Source organism: Callorhinchus milii, unplaced genomic scaffold, assembly GCF_018977255.1.
Source record: "Callorhinchus milii isolate IMCB2004 unplaced genomic scaffold, IMCB_Cmil_1.0 Scaffold3, whole genome shotgun sequence".
In the NCBI taxonomy this organism is placed as follows: domain Eukaryota; kingdom Metazoa; phylum Chordata; class Chondrichthyes; order Chimaeriformes; family Callorhinchidae; genus Callorhinchus; species Callorhinchus milii.
The window spans coordinates 54,532,436-54,559,120 of record NW_024704744.1 but is presented as its reverse complement, the minus strand read 5'-3'; the positions used below and the strand labels follow the sequence as shown (position 1 = coordinate 54,559,120).

Here is a 26,685-nt window from a genome sequence, read left to right as displayed (position 1 = left end):
GTTGTCCAAAGTCTAAATTCAAACAAACCTTGGCCATTCACAAAAAACTACAAACCGTCAATTCCCCAAAATACAATTAAATATCAAGGAAAAGCTGAGGATGTTTTGAGTGTATTGCAGGTTTTTTTCAGAAGAGTGGGATGGGTGGGGGGACATGGGACATGTTAGAAATTAAGTTGGAAGTAAGGATGGACACTCCCAGACAGACAGACAAACAGAGGGGAGTGAGGAGAGACACAGTCATACGGGAGATAGAGACACACAGACAATTTCAACAGCGGAGCCTCGGGTGAGTGAAGCCCATTTCCCGCTTGTGCCGCATAGCGAATGCGCTTCCTGAGTCTCTCCTCCCACGGTAGCAGCATTGAGTAAATATCCGGCAGCAGTGCGCAAAGGCCTAGGGCCCCGAGCTCACTGTGTTTGTACACGTTTGTTGCGGAGAGGGTATTTGTAGCAGATTCCGTGGAAAAATTGCGGACTCACTTTTCTATTGACCCAACATATCATAACAACCTCTCAAAGGAGGTAAACACCATCAAGTGTAGTGCCTTTTAGGCAAAGGCTGCAGCAAGATCCAGAGACATGGGGTGATTAAACATTTTGACAGAATGGCCAGGACACTGAAAAAAAGCTCCTTCTTCAAATACTGTCATGAGATCTTTAACTTCCCTTGAACTGAGCCAAGCCAACCTGAGATTTTGAATAAATGAACTAATATTTACTAACATAGGTAACAATTTTCCAATCAAGGAAATTGTTGTTGACTGACCTTCATCTTTGCTCTGCAACCGCTGAGATTGTCCACAATTATCTTGTTGTCCCTCTTCTTGCTGCTTCTGCTTAATTCTCAGGAACAAGGCTTTTTGTTTAGCTGGGAGAAAGTCTGGAACACTAACAGCTGTCTTACGACCCGTTGAGCTACTGGCATCTGATTCACTGTCACTCTCTCTAGAATCATCGGTGCCTAAATGAGACTGATAATCTCTCATCTCTGTTGTAGAACTTGATGCTCCATCTATATATTTGAAAGAAGAATAAATCAAGTTGTCATATAGTATGTAAGCCAGACACTCCAGGAGCATTATATTTGTCCCCTATACTTTCACTGCCTTAGCAAACTTACACTAACTGAAAATGTAGACATGTGCTATTACTTCCAGACTTGATGGTCTAGAACTAGTAGTCAGGAAGTGCATAAGATTTGTTTTGATGAAATGGCTTGCTTGCTTTCTCTCTCAAAATAAACCTCACTTTTGCAGATTCTGAAACTTTTGGTCCTCATAATATTTGTAAAAGGTTTTAATTAATCTCATTCTGTCTGCCTGTTCAAGTCGAGGTTAAAGATCCCAAGGAGAAGGGAGTTTCTCCAGGTGTGCTGACCAAACATCTCTCAAAATAAAATTGCTCACTCACTCCATGGCTGTTTGTGAGATATCGCTGCGATCAAATTGGCTGCCACTTTCACCCACAATATACCGCTCTACAATATATCCTGTGAAGTGCTTTGAGACTTCTCAAAATGACATGATAAGCCAGTATATCAAATGCAAGGTGATTGTTATTGTGTGAATCACTTTCAGAAGTTTCTAAATCCAAATGCAAGAAGTTTGTTGGCTATAGTTCCCAAAGAATTGCATTTTTACCACTCTGAGGTGCAATACATCAGCGCAGTTACATTTCTTCCAAAGGATAAAATAGACAAGCAAATGGAACAAATTAATTTCAAATCTTAAAGGAACTACTACATATAGGTTCAAATAATGCTTGAATATTACTAAATCATCAAAATGTCTAATGTTTCACCAGAAGCCATCAAAATTAAATTCTGAAACACAAAGTACCAAATGCATGAAAAGATGGCCTAAGATGTTTAAAATCCAGTTTCTAAACAGGAGCCATTGCCAAGTAATAATAATAATAATAATCCTTGCATTGGATATAGCACTTTTCACGTCTTCTAGACATCTCAAAGCGCTTCACATAACAGACTGTAAAGTGAATTGACTATATTTGTGGGCGAAATGCGGCAGCCAATTGCGCATAGCACAAACAGTCGTGGATTGAAATGACCAATTTATTATTGTTTTTTTGAGGGATTATTATCAGGCATGTGGAGTAAGGAAACTTAGATTCATAGATTCATAGAATGTTACGGCACAGAAGGAGGCCATTCGGCCCATCGAGTCTGTGCCGGCTCTTTGACAGAGCAGTCACTTTCACTAACCCCAATCACCAGCTTTCTCCCCACAACCCTGCAAACCCGTCGTCCCCAGATACCATAACCTCCCTAAGCTTATACTCTATGCCCCTACTAATAAAGCTCAGTATACCAAATGCCTTTTTTACTGCCTTATCTACCTGCCCCGCTACCTTTAATGATTTGCTTACTTGAACACCCAGATCTCTCTGTACGTTCACCCCCCTTAAGATTGAGGTACCAAGTCTATTTTGCCTCCTATCATTTTTCCTACTTAAGTGTATCACCTCACACTTATCCACATTGAAATCCATCTGCCACATGTCAGCCCATTCCACGTTCTGTGTATGTCTGCTTGCAGTTGGTTACAGTCCTCTTCACTATTTACTACCCTACCTAACTTTGTATTATCTGCAAACTTGGAAATAGTGCTCTCTATGCCCAAGTCCAGATCATTAAGATATATTAGAAAGAGCAGTGGTCCCAATACCGATCCCTGGGGGACACCGCTGCACACCTCCTTCCATTTCGAGAAACACCCATTAACCACTAACCTCTGCTTTCTGTCACTCAGCCAGTTCTTAATCCAAAATGCCACTGTCCCCTTGCTCAAAGTTTCACCCTGCCGGGAATCAAACCCAGGTCTCTCGCTTGCAAAGCGAGTGCTCTAACCACTGAGCTACAGGACTCCATGTAGGTATATTTTGATGTTGAATGAATGTTTTAAAGTTTTATTGTATGTTTTAAGTACTATTTTTTGAAACAAAGCAGAGGCATTGTGGATAAGATTGGGCAGTGGGATTGAATGAACAGTTTGCTCTGAGAGATTGTACAGACTTGCTGGGTCAAATAGACTCCACCTGCACTGTAAATTTATATGATTCTATGAAAATTAATTTGATGAAATTCATGGATAAGACTTACCTCCCATATGGTTTTCTTGCTCCAAACTGTGCACTGCTTGTTGTGAATAATAAGAGCTATAAAAAGCCATTGGATTTTGCATTTGCTGGAACATACCATCTTGCTGCATTTGTGGTGGTGCATCCATAGGAAACTGTGGATGCATTTGATTTGGTGATGACTGTGGTGGAAACTGATGGTGCTCCATGGGCATGTTCATCATAGGTCCCTGAAATCCCATCGGACCTGGAGCTCCATTTGGTCCTGAATTTATTGGTGGCCCAGGAAATCCTGGCGGCATAGGGAAATCAGGGTGACAGGGAGGCATTGGTGCTCCAGGTGGTCCTGGTAGCATTGGCGGCATGCCTGGTGGTGGTGGTGGCAGATCATGTGGACAGGGAGGACCAAAAGTACCCGGAGCCTCTGAAAGTTCATTAGATCCTGGAGGACCCATATTTGGGCCAGGCATTGGAATCGGACCAGTTCCAAACATCTGAGGAGGTGGAGGTTGGTTGTTTCCTTGAAATGGATGCTCAGGTGATGTGCTGTTATAAAATTGCGGCCTAAAAATCAGGCAAGAAAGTTCACAATTTATATTAAAGGCGGAAAAACAAACCACTTCCTGGAACCAAACAGAAAAGCAAGTATCGTACAAACTTCCATTTAAAAAACCAAAATGCTCACACAGCCAGTTTTACTTTACTGTAGTTATAAAATGATTTCCCACCCAGATGCATCAAAAACAGTTGTATGATGCATTAATTCTGTTTTGTACAAGTTTGTTTTCTTGTGGTATTCTAACTCAGGGCAGGTAGAAGGCCTGTATGTTTGTGCTCTACTAGTGTTTTGTATCTATGTGTTAACCCCCACAAAATATAGTCAATTCACTTTACAGTATATTCTATGAAGTGCTTTGAGACATCTCAAAGACGTGATAAGGCGCTTAACCAAATGCAAGGGTTATTATTATAGTTGCTGTTTAAACCCAAGTTTGCTGGGCTGCAATTTTTCAACTTTACTGGGCTCTGAAAAGAGCCTGGCTTTTCAGCGACTCTAAAGAGATTAGAAATGGACGATATGTCACAATTACTAGGAATAAAATCCATGAATGAAAATCTATACTGCCATAATAGTAATAGTAACTTCATGTTAGTATGCTGGATATTTCTCCCACAAAATATACAGTGAATTCACTTTACAGTATATTCTGTAAAGCGCTTTGAGATGTCTCGAAGACGTGATAAGGCGTTATATTAAATGCAAGGTTTATTATTATATTGGAAATAACTGCTGTATTCTCATCAATTATAAAACACCACAGAAAACCTTCTTAGATTTCCATATACCCAAGTACCTCCTCTCCCAAGCTCATTCACTAGCAGGAATTCATGTTGTGTGCACAACAATTCAGTCAATACAGACACTTCAATGTGGTACTTCATTTGTAACAAAAGATGAGACAGATATTTAAGTTTCCAGGGTTTTTAAAATAGTTTCTAAAGTTTAAATCCATTGATAAGATACCAGATTTTTTGGGGGAAAAACTCTGGCAGATGACTTTTGCACAACACATTACGGCAATAGAAACAGTTGATTCGGCTCAACACACAATATTGTGCCAGTTGCACAATATTGGTTTTTAAAAATGTCATCTCCAATATCTATTGAAAGCACCAGTTTTGAAGTAGAACAAAAGGTTCCATCATTTGTGGGAAAAATCCAACATGTACAATTCTATAATCTCAAAAGTATTTTGCCTTTCTTGTGCTTACAGCACTACAGTGAAGTCTCATTTTAGGCAAGAGTTGGGAGTCCATAAAATCCCAATCCAGTTTATAACTAGGTTGAGATAACCGGTTTTACTGCACATGTAGGCATCAGGCAGTCTCCGATGCTAAAATGGTCTTAAGTCCATGTCCACTGGCAATTCGCATTATAAACAAACCAGCGCTGTAATAAAGCACATTCAATAGGGCTTGTACTGCATTTAAAAATTTGTGGTAAAACCAGAAATAATGTAAGTACGATAATGATAGAAACTAATACACAACAACAAAAATATATTTATAGCGCTTTTCACGTCGGAGGACATCCCAAGGTGCTGAACAGTTTGAACCAAAATATATAATTTTAAATTTAAGATATACCAGATGTAACCAATTAAAACGTAGCCTTCTAGAATAGATTAGAATTTAGGCTTTTTTATAAAAAAGTGAAAAAACAAGCTATCACGAACATTTCAGTACAGTAATTTCATTTATAACACTGACTTTGATATAAATTTAAAAATTAAACTTTACACTCATGAAAATATTTACGACCACCTTTTCAGTTACTGCCTTCAACCAAAGGAGACAGATGAACAATTAAATCAGAGTACAAAACCAGAAGTCACTGGGAACACTCAGCAGGTCAGGCAGCATCAATGGAGAAAGGAAAGTGAGTCAATGTTTTGGCTGAAACATTGACTCACTTTCCTTTCTCCATAGGTGCTGCCTGACTTGCTGAGTGTTCCCAGCGACTTCTGGTTTTGTTTTCAGATTTCCAGCATCTGCAGTATTTTGTGTGTTTTTTTAAATAAAATCAGAGTGTCTTAACAAATTAAAGCAGCAACATAGTTTAGAATATGTAGCTAACAACATGTATGCTACACATACTTGTAACTCTGGTTTTATATCCCTCCAACTGAGTTTTTAAAGCAGAAATACTGATTGCAAATTTTCAATAGTGGATGCAACCATAGTGCATTTTTCCTTCAGTGATTTCAATGTGTTCTGTGTAACCAGTCATTAGCAATCTTTTTGTCATCATAAGATTGATGACAAAAAGATTGCTAATGACTGGTAACACAGAACACATTGAAATCACTGAAGGAAAAATGCACTATATTATAGGATTACTTTTAACTTTCATATAACTTAACTTACCTCATTCCCATCTTGTGCACAAATCCACCAGTTGGCTGTACAACAATATCAAACAAGGAGGGAATCTTCCTATCTGATCCACCAGGCGAAGTGGGTGGTTGAGGACCTAGGGACTCTAGACCAGGAAAGCCCTGTGGAGGAGTTGGCAATAATCCAATCCCTGATGGTGGTTTAGAAAGAGGAGTTATGCCTTGTCTCTCAAGTTCTTCCAGTTCTTGTCTATCGTCTTCTTCATTATATTCATATGTATAATCATCAACAGGAAAGGATGACTTAAACATTGCTTCAGTTTCACTGGTTAACACCTGACAAAAAGCAAACATTAATTTTGGTAAAGTAGTAAGGAGCACAGCTTTAATTAAAGCAAAACCTTTTTTCTAGATTTATAAATGTAAAGTTTAACAATGGGTTTAACCTAGCTAAGACTGAATAAAAGAACATTTTCAATTCTATTCTACCATGGATGAGGACCTAATACCCATCATCAGAAAAGATTGAGATGACCAAACGAGAAACAAAGTTATATAGCTTCAGCTTTCAACGTAACTAAAATGGTGACCACATATGCCGATAAAAGGAATTATCATGAAATCCTTCAAAAGATTTTGATCTGAGAATGTTCTACGACAATGCTTTCTTTAAGATAAACAATTAGTGGAATTAAAATACAACAGGATGTAAAACGAATGCTAAACGCTGTATCTAGTTCACTTAGCCAATCGTTTTTGTTGTTCTCCAATTTTCCCTCACTTATGCTCAGCTATACCACACATGGCTGCAATTCTCAAGTGATTGGTCCAAATTGCCATTCTTCATGTACAAATTTGGTTAGTTGGAGTCATGGGTATACTCAACCATACATTTTCAGCAAAGTGTCGAATGTAAGGATGTTGTGAACCCGTCCAACACCCTACTTAAAGTCAGTAAACTCAGCACAAACTAGGGATTGAACCTGGGGATTTTTTGGTACATGTAGCTCAAATTGTGCATTAATGTATTCATCGGCAGTTACTAATTAAATAGTTTGTACTTTACAAAGAACATACAGTACAGAAATAAGCCACTCAGCCAAAAAACAGTCCGTCCTCGTGCCTTATACACTTCACATGAGTTTCCACCCATTTATTATTCCCCCCCACCCTTCTTTTCCTCTCTCATGTGAAGGTTTATCGCCACATGTATTGACTGACCTTCTCTAACAGTTCCCTGGTTTCTTCAGTAAGTGGAGCATGAGAAAATTTGCAGGAATCTCCTTGGTAGCATTTTGCTCCTGTATGGTAGAACTTACATGGATATTCACGTAAAATTACATTAAGGAAAAAAGTGTTTTCTTAAAATACATACACAAAATAAAGAATAGAAATCAGTTAAGAATTTTGGAGCTTTTCCAGGAACAATTCACCCACATCCAAGATAAATTTTCAACAATAAAACACATAAATGTTAAGAAAAAAATAGATGAGGCAGCCATACAAAAAGTTGCTAGGCAATACCCATTTAACATTTCTGCACACGCAGGTCTTATTGTATATTCACAAGCTAACCCTAACAAAAAAGTCAGTCAGACAATCATTGGATTTGTTACTGAGGGTTAGTATAATTTTATTGAAATAAAATATCTCAACCTACAGGATTTGTAGCCTTGATCTGGAAAAGAAAAAAGTGGATAATAATAATCCTTGCATCCTTGGGATGATAGACGTATACGGTGAGAAGAGTCACTTGGCCCATTTTGTCCATGCTTTGAAAGAGCAATTCATTCAGCCCTATTTATCTGATTTTCCCATGCAACCGAAAATTACTCTTTTTTAAATGTGTATTGAGTTCCCAACCAATTGAAGGCCAACAATGGATTCCATTGGGACGTCCTCCCGATGTGAAAAGCGCTATTTCAAATGCAAGGATTATTATTATTATTCTAACCCAACCAGCAATGCATTCCACATCCTAACTCCATAAACATAAGTGCTTCCAATCTCCCCTCTTTTGCTCAATAATGAATTTAAATTGTGCCTTCTAGTCAATGACTCACCAGCCAGTAAAAATAATAATAATAATCTCCTCTGCACACTCTCTATGGTCCTCAGATTCTTCCTAATGCAGGGTAACCAAAATTGAAAACAATACTCTTAGTCACAATTTATATAGGTTAAGCATCACCTATTTGGTTCATTTTCTTTATCCCCATTTATAAAACCTAGGATCACGTTATCTTTCTTCACAGCTTTGTCTATCTGCTTTCCCACCTTTAAAGATTTATGTATGTTAACCCAAGGTTTCTGCTCTTTTACTCCATTTAAAGTCTCTTGTAACAAATGAAGTCTCAGATCTGTGACTCAACCACTAAATGCATGTAACAATCATAAAGGATATCATGCATGAAAATACAGTTATCTCCTTTGGTACAATAACCATTTAGATAAAATTTGCAGATATCCTTCTTCTTCTCTAGAACTACGTCATGACTGTACCGGCATTGGTCCCCCTATTAAAAAAACAAAAATATATAAATACAACTGGAACAGAATAAAGCAAGATAGCTGCAAAAAGTAGAAAATCTTTGAAAAACTCAGGTCAGGACAGACAGAGCAGTTCTCAGAAAGGGAGGAATTCCTAGGCAGTAAGGAGTGGATGGAAAGGAAAATGAAGCCCGGTTGTACTAGGCTGCGCACTCTTCTGATCAGTGACAATGAAAAGAGTATTCCTGCCTGGGTTCTCGGCTGTGGAAGACTTGTGTACAAAAATCTTTTAAAACTGAAAAGTATTCTCTGCTGAAATGTGCTATAATATCAGATGTTATATATTTATGGATACTTCTCAATGTGCTAAGAGCAGTGTGTGGTCAACCCATGGCCCGTGGGGCCATCAAGAAGCAGTCCGCTGAACATTCGCACGAGTCTACATGAATCTAATTTAAATCAATGTCTTGTTTTCAGTTTTTTCTTGATTGAATATTTCTTGATTAATAGCATAAATCAATCAAGACATTTTTGTTGTTAGGAAATTAGGAAAAATGTGGGGAAATTTGACAGATTTTGTGGAGAATTGCAGGGGTTGATTGGTACATTTTACTGCCAATCTGCATTTTTTCACTATATTGATAAAAACTAAAGATGGGGAAATAGCACATATTAGATTGTTGATTTTTTTGTATTAAGTGACTCTTTAACAAACACTGGGTGTCCCATTGGGGTGGGAGTGGGGAAGGGGGGGGGGGTAGGGACACCAACGAGGCTAAAGGAGCTAACCACCTCCTGACTCTCAAGGTCCAGCACCGCACACAGCCACAGTGACTTAGAGACACATACATGTGTGCACACACTCACACTTACTGAGACACACACATACACACAGACAGAGACACACACAAACAGAGAGAGACACACACATGCTCACAGACACAGAGGGAGACACATTCTCAGAGAGAGACACACTCAGACACAAAGAGAGAAATACACATACACAGACAGGAGGCACACATACACTTTCACACAAACACTCATAAACACAGACACACACGTATATAGAAGAGACACACAGACACACTCACAAACACATACATATTACAGAGAGAGAGACACACGCACATGGACACTCACACATAGAGAAAGACACACTCACAAACAGAGACACTCACACAGACAATCACAAAAACAGGGCCTCCAGAGCCACCCCGCCCACACTGACTTTGGGTAAACAGCTGGGAGGCCCAGGGCCAGAAACTTCACTTTTTAGCAAGATTGTAACGAAGAAGGGCGTTTGTAGTTGATACCGCAGAAAAAGTGCAGCCACACTTTTCTATTGGCCCAGCTTATGACCATCCCTCAAGTGGCGTTGTGAAACCCATAATCCACTGGCTGTATTTATGTCACTGTATGGGGGGGGTATGAGAAAAGAGGGGGTGCAGACAAGTAGGAAGATGGATGAAAAAGCTCTACATAAAATCTCTCTTTCAAAGGAGCAACCTTCCAACAAGATAACAAGCATCAGTAAGTAACTTGTTATGTAACAGGTTAGGTAAGAATTGGCCAGAGCATATCTTTCCTTTAAACAGTAGAGCATTTTTCTAACAAGCATCAGTAAGTAACTTGTTATGTAACAGGTTAGGTAAGAATTGGCCAGAGCATATCTTTCCTTTAAACAGTAGAGCATTTTTCTTAATAGCAGTTCACCACCTCCTGATTCTCAGGGTCCAGCACCACACACAGACACTGTGATCCAGAGACACATATACACACACACAGAGAGACAGACACACATACACCCACAGATACAGAGAGACACACACACACACTCACCGACACAGAGACACACATTCTCAGAGAGACACACTCAGACACAAAGAGAGATACACATACACAGACAGAAGAGACACACACATACACATTCATACAGAGACACTCAAACACACTCACATTTACATAGAAAAGACACAGACATATTCACAAACACATACATATAGAGAGAGACACACTTACATAGACACTCACACATAAAGACACACTCAAACAGAGAGAGACACGCTCACATTTTTGAAGTAGACAAACTTCAAAAATAACATACCCTATTACAGCGTCCCTCCAGAAAATACTTGCATATGCCTCCTCTTCTATTTTTTTCCCCTGAACCTCGGTGACAGAAATCTTGATTTTTGTTTTTTCTCTTCTGCGGAAAATGTGGTCCTCCATATGTTCCTCCATAACCATCCTGTGAAATACAATTTTCATCAGTACTTTTGCTTATTTAAAATGTGTGAACATGATTTAGTTTTTGAGTTATCATAATATAGTTGCAAGTTTACTATTGCATCTTTCAAACAGCAAACATATATAGTTTATATATTCATAATGTTCATTACCACCCAAGAAGATTCATGTTTTGCAATACAAATCTCAATCACTTTTTAATAAAAGATAATTCAATATTTAAATCCCAAGAAAGATTAATTTTGCAAGATTACAAAAGTCTAAAAATTATTAGGGTCACAGAAGCTCCTTCCTCGAGCCCTCCCATTGATTCGAATTGGAGTTTGAATAATGCTAATGTTTTTGCCTCCATTACCTTCACAAGATGAGTTTGGATGAAGGTGGCTCTTCAGCCCATCTGATCTCACCATACCATCTTCCTATCATAGCATCAAGTTGCTTTTTAAATGAGTATGGTAAATTGTTTAGCCAATTATTTCAAACATTTATGACTTTTCGCGATATCTTTTTACATTTTTCTACACTCATTTCCACTTTCAACTACCTATGCAATAATAATATACTCCTCATTTAACTGCTTCAAGACTATAAAGCTAACAATTTCTTTATGATTCGCTTCACCTATGATAAGCATTGTTACTCTTTCCTATAAGCTTTCCAGTGCATTTCTTTTAATGGTTTAGTGCCCAAAACTGAACATAGTATTCTAAGTGAGGTCTGAGCCCATGTTTGTAATGCTTTTGCTTTAACTTCTAAAGACTTTCATTCTACCGATGTAGCTGTACACCGCAGCATTCTATTAGGTTTTCAAATTGCTTCTGCACATCGTTTTAACATTCGAGTTGACACATCTAATATTCCAGACAATAATAATACTCCTTGCATTTAATATAGCGCCTCATCACATCATTGAGACATCTCAAAGTGCTTCACAGGACATACCATAAAGTGGATTTACTGTGTATTTTTGTGCGGACGAAACACAGCCACAGAGCAGGTGACCAATTTTAGCAATTTTATTTTGGAAATTGTTGGCAACGACACTCGACCTTGGTTTAACGTCTCCAACAACGCAACCCGCCAACCACCCATCACTGCACTGGAGTGTCAGTTTACACTCTGTGATTCCAAGTCCCAATGTGGGGTTTGAACCCAACCTGCTGCCTCAGTCATGAGAGCGCTATGTTTGCACCAGGCTGACACACAAATAACTTTACATTTGATATAGCACCTTTCACGTCAGATCTCATAATGGGTAGTAATAGTATCTCAGAAATAAATCTCATCAACAAAATTCCATTATTTGACCCGAAGTGTTACTAGGTAATATTCCATTGTATCCAGTGAAGTAGAATGCCCTACAATAAATAATTTTAGTTCAAAGTAACAAAAAAAGTATGATTCATTTTAAAAAAAGTATGTACAATACTTTATTTGTTTCCTTTGTTTTACCTCATCACCACCTTCCATCATAGAACCGTCAGATCCTCTTCCAGGACCCCAACCTTTGCGCTTCTGTTTGTGTTGTCCTCGCATACCACGTCCACGACCAAATCCTCGACCTCTACCTTTTTGCATGGGACCTGAAATAATTCCAGAGTAAAGTTTATTTTTCTGCTTTTTGAAGTCTGCCCTTAAACTGCACACCTGCCTGAAGAGAAAAAGTAAAATGTTTAGAATTATAGGCTGCATCACCACAGATCTTGTCAACAAATCTGGTCACTAGATGCCAGCAACCAACCTGAAATGACTTTCCCTAAGGGCAAACTTTGATAATGCGACACCGCTTCTAATATTTAGGCACCTCAAATTGACCTCCAACAAACAAGCATATTCTTACAGTATTTTTACATAAAAACTAGTGAGTTAAAAAAGATCATGTTGTCTTGAGGCTTAAATTGACAAAACAGCCATAGTAGCTGTAGTGCTACTAGGACTATATTCAACATGCATTTATATTCAAGAAAAACTCCAGTTCTAAAATTCATTATTCCTGAAAACAAACAACTGACCTTTCTGGCCACCTTTCATGCCAGGCATTTTGTTCTGTCCATGGGGTGGTCCTTTTGGATTATACCCAGTTGAGGCTTCCTTTGCCTGTCTGTACTGTTTCAATTCATGAGCGAAATCATCACACTCCTCTTCGTCATAGGCTTCATACTTCTCTTCACTGTAGTCGCTATACTCAGCGTACTCCCGGTTCTCCGGGTACTCCCGGTTCTCCGGGTACTCCCGGTTCTCCGGGTACTCCCGGTTCTCCGGGTACTCCCGGTTCTCCGGGTACTCCCGGTTCTCCGGGTACTCCCGGTTCTCAGATTTATTATTATTGTTGTAAGATTTTTGAGCAGGCAAGGGTGGAACAGGCTTCATGTAATTTCCAGGTGCTTGTGGATGCTAAAAAGATTAAAGATTCATGAGATATCCACACACAAACCAGTCACCAATAGTACCATGAAAATCTTACTGGAATACAACAACTTGCATTTACATAGCACCCTTCACGCAGGGTAGCATCCCAGAGCGCTTGACAGTGGCGGAGTCTGACCCCAAGCCAGGGGGAGAGGGAGGTGACTGTAAGCACGACCATAAGTGGAATAATCAACCTTACATTTGATATAGCATGTCAGCAAAATATCTGAAAGCCCTTCACAGGATGTATTTACTGCAGTGATTTCAAATTAGTCACACTGTCTCAAAAGAGTGGGATTAAACATCCCTTCCTGTATCATTCAAATACACTTGCAACAAACTGGCCAGATTGGAAAGGTGGTGCTCTTGTACATTACTTCCCAAACCTACAATGAAGGCTAAAGTAGTTACTCAACAAAGCACTGTATAAATTGTACTAATGCAGTAAAACACTATTGTAACTTTCTTATTGAAAAAACACCAACACATCAAAACAATTTTCGGCTACTGCTTACCGGAATGAAAGAAGCATCAAAATCTCTGTAGATTGCAGGGCCTTTCTTGTACGACTTTTCTGCATCGATATCAGAGTCATAGCTGAAATCTGAATCCCCACTGGAAGGGGAATGCTTCTGTAAGAAAATTCGAACTCATTCATCTTCAAGGGTCTTGCACTTGAATGGAGATGCTCATAGTATTTTCAAAGAAAAGAATTAAATCCTCTACTTCTATTATTGTTTCTAAAAAAAAACTACAGGTCTATAGGTATACAAAATATCTACTTTCCAACAATCAAGATATCAGTCAAATAATAAACAATACCTTGTGTTTCTCCTTCTTTCTTCTTTTTGCTTTTCTTTTTACCCGTTCTTTCTCTCGCTTTCTTTTCTTCTTAGATCTCCTATGAGATGATTTATCTTCCTTTTCTTTAACATCTTTTGTCCTTTTCTTTACTTCCTGGGTTCCTTCAGTTCCATCATCATCTATCTCTCCATCTTCAAGTTCCCCGTCTTCCCTGTATAATACCAACTTAATATTCATATCACATAAAGCTACTGTATTTTTAAATATTTAAAAATAGTCTGAATTGAGTAGAGCTTTTCCTTTTGAAAAAAATGAACATCAAACTGCAACATTTTTAAGGAAGCTTTGTGTTTTATAGTCAATTCTCTTTTAAATGTTACAGAAAAGTAGTTTATGTTTCAAATTAATTATTTGTTTATATTATTTAGCAGCCATGATCTATCATCAACCATACTAAAAAAAAGTAGGAAAGTCTAAGGGTAGTACTATCTATTCAACACTATCCCACCTAGTTAGAAAAGGCATAAAATAATATACTAGTATACTTAACTGTAGCAGAGAATCATATTTCTTTCAAATCCTTGACAAGCCTCCCAATTTACTACTTGGAGGAATTGAGTGCAATCCACACTGGATTGCATTCAGCTGAACTTTAGCACAATACGAGAAACCACACATCAATACTCAAATAGTACTGCATTATGTACCTCATGGTTGGTCAACTCTAGATTGCTTCCCAGGACAATCCAAAGTTTGTATTAAAGTAAATGGAGCTGCTCCAGGATACACTCAGGACCTCGGAGTGTAACATATGGCTGGAGTAATCCATATCTTAATTGGTACATAGGGTTGGAAAACAAAGAAGAATTTTGTGTTACAGATAAAATATATTTTCATTACATCTCTTTTCAGTAGATAGGGGTATACTTTGTTTTTAAAGTTTTTTTGTCCTGTTCACACACTTTGTTTGTGTGTATATGCATGTAGTGTGCGTGTGTGTACACGTGCATAAGCATTCGTGAAGAGGATGAGAGAGAAAAGAGAATGGTCTTCAGATCTAAGATTTACAACTATGAACGCAGCAATCATTAGATTGAACTTGAACATTATTTTTTTTTGTCCTGGGAGAATTATTCAAGTCAAGGTTAATCTTGCTCCTTCCTATCTCATTTATTGAGACTATTAAAAAAAATTGGTGGTGGGCGGGTGCAAGACTCACTCCTGCTCACTTTTTAACTGATGTATAGGTGACTTCCAGAAGCCTTTGACAATACTAGTGTTCATTTAGATGCCGCTAGATATACATGCAATTCATAGTACCTCAGCAGTTGAACCTCCACCAGACACCATCTTGTGTCACCCACATTTTTTGTTTCTGCCAAAAATCTCCAGCTTCTGAAACAGGTTCAGAGCTGAAGTTGTGAGGCAGAAACATGGAGGTAGGTTCATCTAGGCCAGGAACATAATGCAATCCAGGAATTGAGCACTCAAAAGAGGTTTACTAACTGGGGTGGGGGGAGGAGAAAGAAATGAGGAGAAAACAAAAATTACAACGTCATTAGTAAAATTGGTACTTATAAACAGTAATTCAGTATTCTGAAGCCACGAGGCTGTAATCAAATTTAGGCTCGTTCACAAGCTGTGGGACTAAGACACTGGTTGATGAACGTCAGAATTCCAAATTTAAATTATTGTCTCAATACAAACAATTGGGAGTAAGCCAAATTTCTTTACAAAAAATGATTTTTTTTAATGAAACAATTGGAGTTCTAAAGTGTTGTGATTGAATATGGATCAAACTTGTAAAGCCCAATCATGCATGACCTAAAGATTTATGCCAGGTACTGAAATAATTTCAGGCGTTTATTGAAAAAATATTTCTTTTCTTTTTAAATTCAATGCAGAATATCAAGTTGATTCTGAATATATTTGGTACTGTATAGCTAGCATACATGACATATATGTGTGTGTGTATATGTATATATAGGGCATACTATAATTTAAAGTACATTGCAATCCTCCCATAGAGGTGGAGATCATGCTATCAGCACAAAACATGCAATATATGCTATCCACATGCTATTTATCCACATAAGCCTCTGAGCAGAAGTTAGATTCAACCCCTGTGAGATACTGCAAAAGCACTGCTGTGTATATGTGCAAAGGTATATACAAGGTTTTTAAGGACGCGCTGAACCTAATAATCGTATGAGCATAACTTCACACGTGCGCATCCAACAGTGCACAACAAACAGCCATGAAGTGGATAACCAAGTATATTCGTAAGATTCTTGACTTAATAATACTGGGGAAAATATTTTCTTTTCAAATAGTGACACGAAATCTTTAATACCCATATGAACATGTAGACAGCACCTCAGTTTAGCAACTCATCCAGAGGGCAGCAAATTGACAATGTAGTTCTTCCCCAACTTTATATTGGAGCATCAGACTTTGAGTTCCCAGCCTTCTCATTCTGAGGTGAAAATGCTACTAACTGAGCCACATCTTTTGTGTCAGTCTGTCTCATTTTGTTTTAGTATGGACTCCCTAATATTGCTGTTTTGAATGTCATTATGTTAATTCTTCCCCATTCAGCCAAAATAATAGAACAATTTGTCTCACTAGAATCATAACCAGATGCCACCACTCCATCTACAAGATGCAATAGGGGGTATACAGTTCTACGAATTTCTCCTTTCTCAAAGAGCTTTGAGGGTGAATGCTGGAAAGCTATTTGAGACAAAGCCTGATTCAGTCACTAGAAGTCTACAAACCCTTACCACCTTCCCAGCAATGATTACTGGATAGCAGCTAAGTACAGGAACCCTGGCTGCTTATTTGTCTTTCTAACCCAGAGATGCTGAAATCAATTATTGCACGTTCAACTGCTGCCCCAAATAAGTTATGGTTCCTTCTCCTGACAGAAATGTGTATCTGAATGCCAAATAACAGAATCAGGTTCAACTATGATAGCTATTACTATCAAGCAGTGACAACCAACTGTGCGAGGTTGCATATGAGGTATTTAATCCAACTGGCTAAAGAGGTGCAACTTTCAGAAGTGATGGCTTATGGGAGAGGAAAATCAATTTGTATAACTCAAGGACCTTGTATTGTAATCATAAGTAAAGGGAAGGAGTACTGTATAATGCATAACTCAAAGATGTTTGCAATTTCCTACATGGCAGGTTTCTGGTCTCAGACATGGTATTGTGGACAGATGTCAACTTCCCATATGGAAAACAGCAATGGAATGTCTCAAGAGACTACCTGCTTAGCCACATAACTGGGACAAAACTAAAGAGATAATGTTGATTATGATTAACTTTTACTGGCAAAGTTGGAACGTAAAATGGTTGTAGAATTGTAGAGTTGTATTCTGTACACTGGCATAACATAATAACTTGAAATAAATCAAGTATGTCTGCCTGCCTGCTTATGTGAACGTTAAAGATGGCGTAGTTCTATTTGAAAAGGGAAGTTTCTCCCAGGGTCCTGGCCAACAATCCCCCCCAAAAAAATTGGTAATTCACTTCATGGATATTTGTGAGACAATATGATGCATTTATTCATGCCCACCTTATTCTATAAATACACAACTGCACTTTACAATTTTGCGAAGCGCTTTCAAACATTCAGCGATGTAATAAAAGGGCTACGTAAAATGCAAGATAATCAAAAAAATTGAAAAAATCTCGTCAATTCTAAGTTGGAGTAATGGAATTTGCGGACGCTGGAAGTTACATTACCTTGGTTTCATTCAAACTCCTTCTTTTAAGCTAACAAAAACTTACTGAAGATTTACATAATAAATTACATCTGGATGTAAGTAACAATACTACAATTTAACAAAGGGGTCCACAAGATAATCGACAAATGTAAAATCTCAGGTTGATCAAAAACAGACAATTAATACTCACTCAGAGCACGAGACATCAAAAATAAAGCTGCCAAGAAACACTGAGTTTGCAAATGGCAATCACAAACAAGGCTACTGTGACAATCATGATACATAGGAAACAAGTACACCTTTGACTCATTCATATTTAAGATTAATATGCAGGCCACAATCACAATACTTTTGTTCCCCCCACATATAATGTTAAGGTACGGCCATGAAACAAATCAACTCTCATCCAACCAAAATACACGTATTCTATATCTGTAATTCTGCCTTTGAAGCTACACACATTTCACAAGGGGCAATTCTATATTAACATGGGACCCAAAATAATATTCTACGTGTTCTACTGAAAATACTAATTATAGTACAATAATGTACACTTACACAGCGCTTTTGTCAGAGCACTTTACAAAGACTGAGCATGAGCCTGAGCTGAGAGGGAACGAGGAGGGGAACAGGTGGCAGTCAGAGGTAAATTTTTACGCAGGACTTGAAATCAGAGAGGGAAGAGCCACAGCAGAAGGATTTTGGGAAAGTTTCAGTGGTAGTAATGTGACTTAAGGCTTGCTCACCAATGGTGGGCACAAAGAGTGCATAGGGGAGGGGTGGGGGGAGTGTGGAGGAAATGGCCAGAGTTGGCAGAGGGAGTATGGTCACAGGGGATCTCAGATAGAATGTTGCAAGGCAATGGAGGTATTTAAAATACAGGATAATGATTTTAAAGTTGATCTGTTAGGTGCAGGGAGCCAGTGGAGCTAAAATGGTGGTGATGAAGAACTCACAAGGTCAAGTGCGGGAGAGATTACAAGCTGCAGAGCTCTGATTGGGAGTTAAGTTATTGTCATAGAATACAGTTGAATGGTTTAAAAAATGTAATGGCAAAAATAGCATACTTCAAGGAAAGTATTAAAATGGAATAAATGAGAAGAGTAGTCGCCTTTACCTCTAAGGTCTGAATTTGAATGCAGCAAACTGGAAGGCTGAGAAGTATTTTCTGCTGCCTAGAAGAGTCTCAAAGTCAGCTCCCAGTGGTTTAGCCCCCCCACCCCCATCACACACACACCCCAAGTTGACAATCTTACCCAGAGACAACTCAGAATGGCTGTGGGCGAAAATGGGATAATGTCATACTTTTTGAAACTGGGGTTAAGGCATGTAAGTGGAGCATACTAAAGGCAGTTTTAGTTCACCAGCACTATACTCGTCCAGGACAATACAATTTTGGAATAATATTGGTTGTATCTTCCAGTTTTTCTAGCTATTCCTCCAAATGGTGAAGTATAGAATTGAGGGAATGCCAACAACATGTACAGAACTTTACAGGAGTTAAAAACTCAGTTTTAAAAAAAAAGCTTATTTAACAACTTGAACTTGTATACACACCTTTCATGTAGCAAAACAACTCACATGAAAGGCACCAGGGGTTAATCAATGAACAAGGTCAGACAAGGTAGGAGAAAGGTGACCAAAAACAGTTAACAAGAGCAAGTACAACATTTTGGCCACAATATTTCTGGGGTAGATAGGTTGTTTGATTTTATTGTATTAACACCTGTGGGAAAGCTCCTAGCACTCTAGAATGCGTAAAATCTGTTCTTTCATCCATTTGTATGTGACCTGCACAATAGAAATGTTGACTTAGTCAACAGCAGAACCACCACATTGAAGGCAGAAGCCAGCCAAATAGCTGATGAGGAAACTCTGAGGCTTGGGGCGACAGCTGCTGGAAGGCGTTACTTGGAAGTCCGAGTTTGTGAACGCACGTTCATACATCCAGCGCCTGGAATCCACCTTGATTGCCCTCAGAGACACAAGCAGCTGCTGCTAAAACTCTGCACCTCCAAATGGTGGAAACATCATTCATTGCGAAGCGATGTGTGCCCGAGCTGCGGACAGGAAGACGGTGGCAATGATCGGAGGGTGTTCCTTGTACCTACCATTCACCCAGTGAAGGTTGAAACCTGCGCTTGTTGGATGTCGAATGACCAACTAGTGACTATCCTCCTAGGAGGGGGGGGGGCGGGGGTTGAAGGGAAGCAGGATCTCCTTGGAGCTGAACTGGCTCCAAATTGACATACCTGACAATGGAATGTCGGAATTGAGCAAACCCTCTGTAGCGGTCTCAGTAGTCCGGTTCCTGAGCCAGACGAGTCTACTGTATTCTAGCGCATTGCTGATGACAGCACAGCCTGCCTCATTGGCAGGACCTGGAAGGGCAGACCAGTCACAGGGGGGCGGGGAGTCATTCCACTCAGCTCCTGTTAACCCTGCAAGTCAATGCTCTAATGGTTAGGATTGTCCTAGTTGGACAGGAAAGCTTGCCAGACAGCAATATCAACGGCAAGTTATGAGGTTTTAGCTGGTTAAACTCTAGCAAAACCCCAACGCACAGTCTGGGGTCCTCAAGCTTTGGCTCTTGCCAACCTGCGCCTAATGCTTTCCGGAATTAGGTGAGCAGATATATCCCTCGAGGGAGAGAATGCACATTCCATTCCAACAATCTATCTCTGAGATTTCCATGTGTAGGTAAGACGCGTGGAAATCTCAGTTCGGTTTCGATACTTTTAAGCATGATGATAGGTTTCCGCACGTGTCAGAAACCTGGCTGACCAAAAGAAAATACATTTCCTCTCACCCAAGTCAGCTTCACTTGAGAAAAACATGAGTGTAATACCCTAAGTTAGAAGTTCAAATACAGATTGGGATCAGAAGTAGTTTGTTATTTCTTTGAAGTTGCATGTTTTGATCTAATTTATTTCTGTTTGCATGCTATATTAACATTTAACATGTGTTTGTTGCAGTTAAAGAAGAATGTGTTGTCAAACTTTGTTAGCAACAGTTGCAACTTATTTCAACATGGGCAGCTGAGGGACTGTAGGTACATGCTGACTCAGATTCTGCACATGGAACAGGCATGACAACCTCATTACTCTATTGCCACAACTTTGAAGCAATGCCATAGGGACTGGATAAGCTGAGAACTGTTTTTTCAAAATAATATTTTTGCTCATTAAAGTGACTATGTCAATGTTGAAAAACAGAATATTTTTCTACTTCTTACACCCAAGTCATAGTATGATTGATACAGCACAAAATACTATAAATCCACTGTAACAATTGGCATTCACATAGCATCTGTTAAAGTAGGATTGAACAAGTCAAAGCACTTGACAAAAAAAACTGAGGAAAAGTGCAACTTACAGGCAACATCCCAAGTTATAATCAGGGATTTGAAAGCAAGGAGAGAGAAGCTACAAGATGAAGAGCTTCAGGAAAGTTCCAGAGAAGTAGAGGCCTTGTGGCTGAATATCGGTTAACGGTGATGGGTTGCACATCTGTGACAGTATTTGAAGGCAAGGACAAGAATTGCGATTTCATTTACTGGGGTACAAGTGAACCTGACAAGAATAGGGGTAATGATGCTATGAGGAGTCTAGTACAAGAGAGAATACAGGCTGCAAAGGTCTGGGTGAGTTTGAGCTTATGAAGGTTAAAGCTCAACAATGAAATTGAATGACTGCAGAAGAACACTTTTGCCTGCACACATTGCTCCAAATGACTTTTCCCATTTCCCACGCTATAAACTGGAGTCAGTTTGCCAATTTGCCCAATTGCTGACAGTACTAGGAACCAGATCTTCCATAAACAGATTCCAACTCTGTTTGCATACAACATTTACTGCTGATGACCAACTTTCAACCCATTAGTCAAAGCTGAATGAGAACTCCAGCTTCAGAGACAAAATAGTATAGTAGCCAACCATGTTCCCAAAATATTAAGAGCATTTTTTTATAAAATTATGTATTTGCTAAATAAAGATTTTTAAGTATTCCTTGGTCTAAGGCAGTTCTATTGCTCTTTCCTCTAGTCTTTTTGTTCATGCTCAAGAGTGCCACCTAGTGGCAATCGACCGATTTGAGGCCTTTGGTCGAGTGCTTAGTGTGATACTAATCAGACACTACATTTTCTTTCATTGGAGGTTTGTATTTAAATATGTAAGGGACATTCCATTTCCAACTTGGACAAGTTTACTAAACTGAAGTCAGTGAAGCTTTCATAGGAAAACCACCTTAAAACGCCCTAAAGATAAATCAAAACATGGCCCCAGGAATGAATCGTACAATATATTACATTTGTAAAGCTTCCTTCACCTCAGGAGGACATCCTAAGGTGCTGAACAGTCAGGGATTAGTCAGGGTGGGAGAGTGGTGGGGGGGGGGGGTTGGGATCAGGGAGGGTGGAGAGCAGAGAGGGTGGCCATAGGCACGATCGAAGAGGGGCACTTTGAAGAAGGCATGGGATGGAGCGAGGCAAAGGGACTTTGGGATAGAGTTCCAGAGGGTGGTGGCAGAGAGACTGAAGGCCCGACCACGAATGGTTGGGTGGGCCGGACAGGGGACATGGAGCAGACCTGCTGAGCGGAGGGAGATTGATAAGAATTTAGCAAGTCGGAGAGGTAAGAAGCGGCTAGGCTATGGAGGGCTTTGAAGGTGAGGACAAAAATTTTGAACTCGATCCTCTGAAGGATGGGGAGTCAGTGGAACCGAGCGAGGGTGGATGTGATGGGGTCACAGAGCCTGGTGTGGGAGAGAAAATGAGCCGCAGAGTTGTGGCTGATCTGCCGCTTGTGAAGGGAAGAGTTGGGAAGACTGACAAGCAGGGAGTTGGCATAGGATGTAATGAAAGTTTTGGCGGCCTAAGGAGTGAGGCAATGGCGGAGTTGGGCAATGTTGCGGAGATGGGGGAAGGCAGAGCAGGTCATGGCAAGGATGAATGATGGATGAATCCTACATCCTGATGTGCAGCATTATGAATACAACACTATCCAGTCATAGATTAATCTGTTGCGACTTCAGGTGGAAGCTAATTTAAGTAGGGTAAGGCATACCTGCTAAGATATATACTTGCATTTGTTGAGATATGCAAATCATACCACATCACAATATTAAGATAACATTAGCCAAATCACAAGATTCACAAGATTTCATCCCTCCAAATTACCCACCCTTCCGTCCTCCCATCATAGTGTCGAGCTGCTTTTTAAACGTTGTGTCTGCCTCTACCACCTTTCCTGGCATCCTGTTCCAGTTATTGATTACCCCGAGTATCCAAAATCTTTCTGCTATCTGTTCTGAAATTGCCCTTTTACAACTCTAAACCTAAATCCACTTGTTCTACTGTCTTGATGCATCCTAAAGGGTTCACTTTTTCAATCCCATATAAAATTATATACACCTTTATAAGGTCCTTTCTGAGTTATAGTCCCTCAAGACTAAGGAGCTCTAGCTTGTCTAATTGTTGATAATAGCTCATTTCTCTGACACTGGGGAGCATTGTTATTTTCCTCTGCACTGCTTCTAGGGTCTGGGCATCCAACTTATGTTCCAGTGACCAGAACTGTACGCAGTACTATAGGTGCAGCCTGACCAAAACACAATACAACCCGAGTATGACATCTGGGAATCAAAAGGAGCACCTGAAAGATACTACATTTGTGGAATTAAAACTGTCTTAATACTTTAATCTTCCACACATCAAGTATCTTTCTAAAGATAAGGAAAACCAACCAGAATCAAAAGCACTACAGGAGTTTTTTTTAAAAAGGGAGACGAGGGTGCAAACAATTTTATTTTCACTCATCCTTTCCAAATTTTCCCTGACATTAAAAAACCCCAAGAGACAAACATTTTGTAATCAGCTTCGAGAGTTCTCACTCTGTAACTAGTTACAAAGAGGTGTATGAAAGAAAACACCCCTGGGACTGCTTTTCTGAGGGCAAGTGTTTTGTGATCTGCTTGGCTCTTCTTATAGATCATCTCATAGATTAGAGAAGCACAAACTGATAAATAATGAGTGTGAACCAACATTCTAATTTCTCATCTTAAAATATTGGGAACTTACTGGACCACCACGTTTAAAATTTCTACAATTTAAGACATTAATTAATTAATGCTTGGGTGACACTCAGATAACAAGCCCTACGTCTCTGCAATTTCAAACAGGAAGTTTTAATGTTTCACAAGAACATGGACATCCTTGCTAACAGATATATTTAGAACAATCATCTATTTATGTCAGCCCTCAAATAAAATCATGCATACAATTCTGACTATGAGCATTAAGGGAGTACATTGACAGAGGAAGTTATTCCCAAACTATTTTCACTCCTCATTTAACCTTCCAAAGTTAGCTCCAATGATGAAATTGCATCATCAAACCGTAAAAATAAAATACTGTAGTTGCAAAGATTTCTGATCAACATCTTTTCATTTGTGTTTTATCCATTTTGGTTCTTTTTCCAGTTTAAAAGTGAGGATTACTGTACTAAATAATTTTACTCAAGCCCAATTGTGAAGGAGCTAAATCATCATTGGCATAGAGAACCAAACCAATTTAGTATCATTAATGTATTTTAATTCAGCAACATGTCCAAGCTTGTACTCAAATAATGCTATCCGTGTTTATTGCTTACTTTTTACTATCAAATATCAACAGAAAATTGACAGAACAAAGTTCTGTAAATAATTCTTTGTACTAAAATTGGTAAGATACTTTGAACATATCTGTTACAAGTTATCAAGTCTTTCATCCGAAATCTAACCGGCTACATCAAGTATGAATTTCAACTAACCTAGTACAAAATAAATGGCTCACAAACAATTTCTACAAGAAAAAGTATGTTAAATCTGTCTCCCCTGTCGTCATTTAGATTATATTTTTCGACTACTTATCCACTGGGAACTCATTTAACATTCCACATCTATGCGTAATGCGAGCATTCCCACTGAACCTGAAATGATTTCTAGGGTTTGGGACGAGTTGGAAAAGAGGAAGAGGGAAGGAAAAGAAGAAGGGGAAACTACTGTATTCAAATGCGTTTTTGACTGCAGTCTCAGATTTACGAGTCTACAACAAATTAAACAAAAAATTGTGATGCAATGAATCATCTTGTTATATAGTTGCCAAGCTTTTTTAAAAAAGGGGGTAGTCAGCTGCAAGTATATTTAAACAAAGAATATCTTAAGAGCTGAAAAGTTAAAATTTTGAACACAAAAACATCTGGCAGCCCCAATGTTCTGAGTTAATTTTAACCCCCTCCCCCAAACTGACTATTCTTGGACTTTTTAATTTTGTAACGACCAGGTGAATTGATGTTACAGATCTATGTGCAAAAGACTGCTGGAGAGAAAAAAAAAGCAAAACCGAGGGGGGGGGGGGGGGTTAAACAGTTTTGTTTTCCGATTTTTTTTCTTTTTTATATTAAAAAGTCCACGTGATTATGCTTGCTTTGTAAATTTAAGCTTGGGAGAGGGACTCCTTTGTTCTGTGCTCATGGGGTATTTCTGTGGCGCAACAAACTAAACGTTAACATGTCGGTCAGGCAGGCCATTGATTTACATAAAGCTTCACTGCCAAAATGGAGTCTGTAATCTGATGAGACAGCATGAAACCAGATCCGCCCCAGAGGCTCCCGTTCGAGAAGGTTTTTCACGGACAAAAGAAGTTCGGAGACAAGACATTCAATCTCGTTAATTACAAGAAATAAAATCAAATTATTCCCTATGTTTATATATATATATATATATATTTTAAAAAGCTTCCAACCCTCCGCCCTCCCACCAAGTATAAAACTTACCATGATGAGCAGTGTAATGTTATGGACAAATGGATTTTTTTAAAAAAACAAGCATGCACAAATTGTAGCCTTTTTTAAAAAAAAAGGACAGGAAAAGCCCTTCCCAGCAAACATACTGTACAGAGAGAGAGAGAGAGATAAGAGATGCAAACTGCTTAGTATTCATCTCCCATGAAACTGATTTCCTTTTTTTCTCTTAAAAAAATTAAACAGGTAGATATAGATAAGATAATGGCAAGGTTAAAACTTATAAAATAAAAAGTTATTGCAGAATGGTTGATATATAAGAATGTTACTCGACCTTTCATCCCCTGCCAGCTCAGACTCTGTCATGTTTAGAGCATCATTTTTGTCAACTGGGGTTGGGGGACTGGAGAAAAGGCTTTCAAAAGCCATTGGTTTTGTTTTGCCCCACAAAACAGAACAAGACTGAGAGAGAGAGAAGAGACACAAGAGTCTCCCAAAACTGAGACGTTGCTGGTGTGACTGTTGATGGCTGAAGATGAAAAAAACTTCACGGTCAAACAGTTGGCTTTTTTTGGTTAAACAAAATAACACAAGAGCGTTCAGTCTTACGCGAGTCTTATTTGGTTAAACTGTTTGCGTATTGGCTCTAGAGTTTGATACCCCTCTTTTTTTTCCGCCGTTTTGTTCTTGGTGAGTTTGGTTGGCGAGAGGAGAAGGAATTTGTTCACACGCTGTGGTTATTCCTCACAAACATGGCGCTCGGTGCTCTGGCTTCGCGCAGCCGCGGGGACTCGCTTCTCTACCGAATTTTTTTGAAAAAAAACGACGCATTCTGCCGCCTCAACCTAACCTGACACCGGACCTCCCACCCCCGCCACTTGCGGCCTCCTATTGGCCCATCGCCGGTGGGTCTCGTTGAAGTGCCTCGTCAATCAGGCTCTCGCCCGCGTCATTTCCGTGTCAGCACGTTAGGTTGGTGTCTGTGTGCGCGTGCACGCGCCCGCGCGAGAGAAAAGCTGCGAATGTTCCAGAGAAAAAAAGAGGAACGGCCCTCGCTGGGCGCCATGATACTTTGGTGATGTGGTCGGCGATGGGTGCGGCCACTTCCCTTCACCCCCCCACTCGCTGGCCTCTGTACCCCCTCCCCCGTCTCTTCGGACTGGGTCCTGGGACAAAAACTCGCAGAACGCGACCCGCCGCTCGCGCATTTGCTCATGTATTAGGAAGGC

The 26,685-nt window shown here is 39.4% G+C and overlaps 1 protein-coding gene across 3 annotated transcripts in view; it reads right to left on the bottom strand.

The window, feature by feature from the left end:
- Nucleotides 1-26,299, bottom strand: part of LOC103178934 (zinc finger CCCH domain-containing protein 6) — a 29,993-nt gene extending 3,694 nt beyond the window's left edge. Inside the window, exons 1-12 of one of the 3 annotated variants that reach the window (XM_007893929.2) lie at nt 26,117-26,299; nt 14,654-14,777; nt 13,965-14,157; nt 13,658-13,774; nt 12,746-13,127; nt 12,186-12,316; nt 10,591-10,734; nt 8,401-8,512; nt 7,218-7,327; nt 6,028-6,332; nt 3,122-3,663; nt 770-1,015 (exon numbers count right to left, since the gene is read on the bottom strand). In XM_007893929.2, the coding sequence (XP_007892120.2) occupies nt 770-1,015; nt 3,122-3,663; nt 6,028-6,332; nt 7,218-7,327; nt 8,401-8,512; nt 10,591-10,734; nt 12,186-12,316; nt 12,746-13,127; nt 13,658-13,774; nt 13,965-14,157; nt 14,654-14,658 (2,287 nt within the window). In that variant the 5' untranslated portion in view covers nt 14,659-14,777; nt 26,117-26,299. Of the gene's footprint in view, nt 1-769; nt 1,016-3,121; nt 3,664-6,027; nt 6,333-7,217; nt 7,328-8,400; nt 8,513-10,590; nt 10,735-12,185; nt 12,317-12,745; nt 13,128-13,657; nt 13,775-13,964; nt 14,158-14,653; nt 14,778-25,790; nt 26,058-26,116 lie in introns of those variants that run through there. The other 2 variants (XM_007893927.2, XM_007893926.2) reach the window with 2 other exon arrangements.
- Nucleotides 26,300-26,685: the final 386 nt, after the last annotated feature.